The sequence below is a fragment of the Carex rostrata genome, chromosome 22 (assembly GCF_964058835.1).
Source record: "Carex rostrata chromosome 22, lpCarRost1.2, whole genome shotgun sequence".
In the NCBI taxonomy this organism is placed as follows: Eukaryota; Viridiplantae; Streptophyta; class Magnoliopsida; order Poales; family Cyperaceae; genus Carex; species Carex rostrata.
The window spans coordinates 807,189-813,390 of NC_135939.1; the positions used below are offsets into that span (position 1 = coordinate 807,189).

Genomic DNA, 6,202 nt, shown 5'->3' on the forward strand with positions numbered 1-6,202 from the left:
TCCAAGATGTGCATGAATTTGCCTCTGTAATTCATCAAGACTAGTGTTTCTAGTCACATAAAATGTATACGCAACACCTAAATTATAACCTTCTCCTATTTCTGTACGTATCACTTCACCTCCGTGATAAATGTTGACAAAAACCCTAGTCATTTTTTTGGTACAAAAAAAAAAATTGTTATAATTTCATTTTCAATTTTATAGTACTTAGTATTCATGAAATAAGAAAAAAAAACTTACGATATCTATCAGCTTAACTCACTCAACACAATGTTGCTGCTGATCTGTTCGCAACTCAATTTTGTGAGATGGACACTGAGGAAGAAGAACTTTGATCTGTTTAAAAAAAAAACACACTCGCTGACTAAGGAAGGAGGCCGCTAGAGAAGAGAAAAAGGGACGCTCAGGGTTGGAAACTTTTATTCAATTGTTTTGATCGGTATAAGTCAGACCGATACAAAAGTTTATATCCGGATATTCTGAAGTAACAGAATTCACCTAAGGTAACATAAATTTTGAGTTTATATTCGGATAGTCTGATCTGCTTTGGCACGAATATTATAAAGTTTCGTGCATTCCACGTCGGACCGGATTGGTCTGGATTATAATCGGACAGTCCAAATCTATACTTAAATATTCTGTTACCTCAGATCCTTCTCGGTACCGTAATAAAGTATCTTTTAGAATTATTTGATATGAACCGTTCTTTTTAACTTGGCACGAATCACAAGCCAAAAATACTGTCCCTGATCTAGCCCGAATCTCAAAGTGGATGAGGGCTAATCTCAAACTATAAAGTGATGGGAATCTTTTACAATATTTGACAGGATACTTGTCGGGCTACAACCCCTCTCGGTTCGGTTTCGCTTTGGTTCGGTTCAGAGTAAGAAGAGCTTCTGCGGTTAGGTCATGTTTGGTTGTGGAGTAAAGTTAAACCGGATTAAATTTCTTACTCCAAGCTAAATCAGAGTAAGTTAATCATGTTTGGTGGAGTAAGCTAAACCACCTCTCTAGGTGGTGTAAGTTACTCCGGTTTAGCTCAAATCTTACTCCATCTTAAACCGCCTATGTTACTCGTTTGGCTCCTTAAGCGTGGAGTAATGGGTTTCCACCACCTCTTACTCCACAACCAAACGTGGCCTTAGAGAATAATCTAATAGGCCAACTCAGTGTTATTAAAACCGGACCGGACCGGATGGTTCAACTGGAAAAAACCGGACCCGGTTACCAATCCGGTTTGGTTCACTGAAAGGACCGTTTATGCAATTAAACCAGTAAAATCCGGTTCAATTGACCGGTTTTTATAAAAAAAAACGCTGCTAAACTGTCCGGTTTTGTGCGCTTTGTACTTTTTCTGGTTTCTCTTCTTCGTATGCAGTGTTTTTTTCTTTTTGAAAATGATCTTCTTCCGCCGAAATTTTTAAATATACCATTTTATAAAAAATGTTAAACCAAAACACCAGTTCTGGCTGTTTTTTACAAAAATCGCATGGCCGCTTCTGAGGGAAGCGGCCACCAGGAGCTGGGCCGCTTCTGAGCGAAGCGGCCAATATATTGGGCCGGATTGAGGCCCAGCGGGGTGGCCGCTTTGGGGGGTAGCGGCCAGGGCCGCTTCCTGGGGTAGAGGGCACCCTGAATACATAAAAAAGACAGACAGATTCATTTGACATTTGACGGAGAGAGATTCATTTGACGCACAGAGATCATATGCCACTAGTGCCGCTTCAGCTGTAAGTATTTTATTTTCTTTCTTTTTAAAAAAAAATTTAGTATTTATAATTAATTTAATTAATTTTTAAATTTAGGTTTTCTTATACTCATACCAAATGGCTGTTATGGTATCTATTTACACTGGTGGTGAGATTTTAACAGGCCCTAATGGGGTTTATTACAATATCGGGCCTGTTTCTGTGATACCTGTAATCTCGGGTACTGATTTGTTGGTTCTGAAATCGATTATTTCTCAGAACCTCGGATTGAATCAGGATCGATATGACCTTGATATTCAGGCCAAAATTAGCATGCCCACTGGTTCAGGCCAAACTTGGTTCCAACTTTTTCCTGTTTAGAATGATGGAGTCTGGCAGGTACTGTACAACCAGACAATTAGTTTTTCTGGGGGTGGATACAAGATAATTGAACTCTTTGTGGAGATTAACCGAGTCCAGCGTCCTAACCCCCTTGCAAGGTTAATCCGGGGTGCTATTCGGGCTAATGCCTCAACCTCCTCAAGTCCAGTGTCCCAACCCCCTTTCCAGATTGACATGCCTGAAAGTAGTAATGCCCCAGTTCAGGAGGGCCGACGGTCTACTAGTCGGCCCTCCCGTCGGTCCCGAATCCCTTTGCCGATTGACATGCCTGAGAGTAGTCAAGCCCCAGTTCAGAGGGACCGACCGTCTAATAGTCAGCACTCCCATCGATCCCGAGCCCAGCCTTGTGATCCGGAGGAAATTGAGGAGACGGTGGATCCGGAAATACAAGAGGCAGAGGAAAATTGGGGGGATGTTGATCCTGATTGCATGAGCGATCACAGTGACACAGCAGATACGAGGCCTGTGCTCGGGCAGACAAAAAAATTCAAGGTTGATAAAGGGTTTCGGATAATGGGTCGGGGGGTTGAGCACCCGATTGCAGCTTTCAATGACCTGTCAGGTTTTCAGGAAGCAAATGTGGGGTTATTTGGTAGACATGCAGAGTTTGAAAATGAATTGTCAGAAGGACAAACCTATGATTCAAAGGAGGAAATAAAAGCTGCAATTTACAAGTTTCACATTCTTTGTAATAAAGAGATTAAGAATACGCACAGTGACAAACAACGGATTAGGTTCAAGTGCAAGGACCCCAGATATGGTTGGTACATTAATGCAAGGGTCACTGGTTTTGGTACACAATGGAAAGTATCCAAGTGCCCAACAAAACATGTTTGTCATGCGGATGCCACAAGAATAGATCATGCACAGTTGACCGCTGCTATGGTTGCCGATTGCATCTCGGCGCACATGAGAAATGACGTAGATTTAAGTATCACTTCTGTTAGAATAGCTTGTGCACAAACGTACAACGGTCAGGTACCAGCGTACAATAAATTGTGGCGTGGAAGGGAGTTGGCAATTGCCCGCCAATTTGGTAGTTGGGAGGGGTCATATGCACTTATAGTCCCCTTATTGGAGGAAATTAAGCGAAAAAATCCAGGTACATTGTTTGATGTTACCTCATATCCAACTGGTGAGCCTGGACCTTACAGGTACTTTAATAGGGCGGCTTGGGCATTTGGACCATGCATAGAGGCTTTCCAACACCTGAGACCTGTCATCACTGTTGATGCTTGTTTCTTAGCAGGCCGGTACAAAGGTAAAATGTTGATTGCAACCGGGTACGATGCAGAAAATCAGCTCCTCCCGTTGGCTTTTTCATTGGTAGATACAGAGAATTTTGAAGATTGTGCATGGTTCATGCAATGGTTGAGGCGCAATGTAATTCGCTCCAGGTTTGTGTGTGTCATCACTGATAGGGGTAAGGGCATAAAAAAGGTGTTTCGACAGGATGATCTGGGATGGAATGAGGAAGATGAGGATGAGTGCGTTCACCGTCTTTGTGCTACTCACATAGCAGAAAATATGAAAAAGAATCATTGCAATGAAGAAGCAATCAAGTACTTCAGGATATGTGTGGCGAAGAGAAAGATGAGGAGATATGAGCAAGGAATGCAAGCAATGGGAGATGTATGTGATCGGGCTCTGAATTGGTTGGATGGTGTGGGTAAGTATCTAGATCAAGATGATAACGAATGTCCTAAACCATGGAAGATATTCCAGGCGTTGGATGGGGGTTTCCGTTGGGGAATTATGACGACGAACGGGTCCGAGTCGCTCAATAATGTTTTTAGATCTTCTCGTAGGTTGCCGGTAGCAGCAATAATTGAGGACACGTTTTACAAATGTCAGCAATGGTTTGCTCAAAGGAGGGCAAAAGCGCAATTTGAAGCAAGCCAGGGTCAACAGTTCTCATGCCGTGTGCACGAGGTATGTTATTTTCATTAAATTATTTTATTTTTGTAATTTTTATTAATTTCAAGCAATGTATTTTTCCTAGTTGATTAACAAACGGTGCGGGAGGTCACAATCTATGACGACGCTCGGTGGATTTGGCAACTGGAACGAGTTTGAGATAACATCCACACAAGAGAAAGTTAATGCATACATGAAAGACGCTTCTGGCCGGTTTACCAAAGCGAATTATAAATACACGGTGGTAATCATGGATGAGAACACGGTTACATGCACATGCCAGAAGCCGCAATTAAACAGAATACCGTGTTCTCATGTTCTGGCAGTGTGTCGTCTCCGAGGCATTGACCCTGAAAGGTTTGTACATTACTACTACCACATACAAACACTTATCAACACATGGCTGGGTGAATGGCATGTGTATGACAATCAGTCTGATTGGCCGGAAAGTGAAGGCCCGATCCTTGTTCCAAATGACAAAAATATTACCTTGGGTCGAAGGAGAGTTAATAGGATTCCGATGTGGCTTGATTTACTTCATAATAGAAGGAGAGGACATCAGACTCGCCGGGATACACAAGAACAACAAAACAGAGCTGCTCGAGATGCACGAGGTAGTTAACTCATACATTTTTGTTATTCAATTTTCAAGTTGAGAAATAGGAGTAACAATACATTTTTGTTATTAAATTTTCAGGTTGAGAAAGAGGCAAGCAATGTATTTTTATCCGACGGTCAAGTTTAGATTTGTATTAACATGCAGACACCTATTTAGGCAAGCATTACTCGTTTATTGTATTAACATGCAGACACCTATTTAGGCGCACTATTATTGTTTGTTTTGATTTATTTGTGATTTATTTGTTGTTTTATTGTTTGTTTTACAAATCGTTACGTTCGGATTTACTATGACGAAAAATAATGAAAGATAAAAGCAAAATAGTACAATAAATAACAACATAAAAGAAAGATAAGCATCCTGATATAACAAATCATAGTATATGACAACACTAGAGTAAAAAAAATACAAAAGCAAACGGTGCGCCGGCTGGAATGATACTATGAACGGTGCGTTTTTTATGTATTCAGGGTGCCCTCTACCCCAGGAAGCGGCCCTGGCCGCTACCCCCCAAAGCGGCCACCCCGCTGGGCCTCAATCCGGCCCAATATATTGGCCGCTTCGCTCAGAAGCGGCCCAGCTCCTGGTGGCCGCTTCCCTCAGAAGCGGCCATGCGAAATTTGGAAAATCCAGCCGAAAATGGTATTTTGGTTTAACATTTTTTATAAAATGGTATATTTAAAAATATCGGCTTCTTCCGATGCAAGCTTGTAACTTTTAGTCTTAACGGTGGATCTGGACTTTTAGTTATAAATTTATTTATTATATTAGATGAAATGGAACGTCCAGATCCAACTTCCAAGTGAACTTTTGAATCTTATTAATTAAAAAATTATTAAATGTTGCCATAAAAGTTACGAACTCGACTTACAAGTGAATTTTTGATGAGCTTGAACGTGGTATGGTCATGTTAAATGTCTCAAGTATATTATAATAAATGATATTTTGGATTTTCATATTATAAATTAATAAATTATAATTATTTAAAAAAATCAGCGGTTCAACCAGTTGACCCACTGGTCCAACCAGTAAACCGTTGACCCGAAAGTTTACCGGTTCGACGTCCGGTCCGGTTCTGATAACATTGGACCAACTGGATTGCAAAATCTTCAATGATATTTTTCTATTTTTCATCGATTTTGGGCCTTTTGGACTGGGTTCCATTAATCGTATGCTTCCTGTTTATATGACCAATTAATCAATCAATTTTATTATTATCTTTCTGCATTTATCCGTTATATACTGTATTTTGTCTTCTTGTTTTATCTGAACTTTTTAAATAACAAATTTTATGAAACTTTATTATTTAACAAGGAAATTAAGTTACAATAATTTTTTTTGATAAGTTGATGAGTTAAATTAATTATTTTTAATAAATTATGAGCATATGCACATAATTTGAATAAAAATATAAAAGTTGTCCACGCAATTCTGATTAATCGGCAACATATCAATTATTAACTTGATGGTATTTCGTCCGTCTGACCAACGCATACTGTTATTTAAAAGAAAAATAATATCACTTGTTCATTTTTTTTTATTAATAGGGAAAACCCAAAAAAAAATTATAATGGGA

At 39.8% G+C, this 6,202-nt stretch overlaps 1 protein-coding gene and 1 long non-coding RNA gene across 2 annotated transcripts; both read left to right on the forward strand.

The window, feature by feature from the left end:
- The first annotated feature begins 2,354 nt into the window (after positions 1-2,354).
- Positions 2,355-4,355, forward strand: LOC144573725 (uncharacterized). Its single transcript, XM_078323478.1, has 4 exons — positions 2,355-2,582; positions 2,790-4,022; positions 4,093-4,220; positions 4,334-4,355. Exons 1-4 carry the CDS (start codon positions 2,355-2,357, stop codon positions 4,353-4,355), a joined length of 1,611 nt encoding a protein of 536 aa, XP_078179604.1.
- Positions 4,356-4,455: 100 nt separating this feature from the next.
- On the forward strand, positions 4,456-4,856 carry LOC144573835 (uncharacterized). Its single transcript, XR_013518093.1, has 2 exons — positions 4,456-4,621; positions 4,705-4,856. It is a non-coding gene; the product is annotated as an uncharacterized LOC144573835 (long non-coding RNA).
- Positions 4,857-6,202: the final 1,346 nt, after the last annotated feature.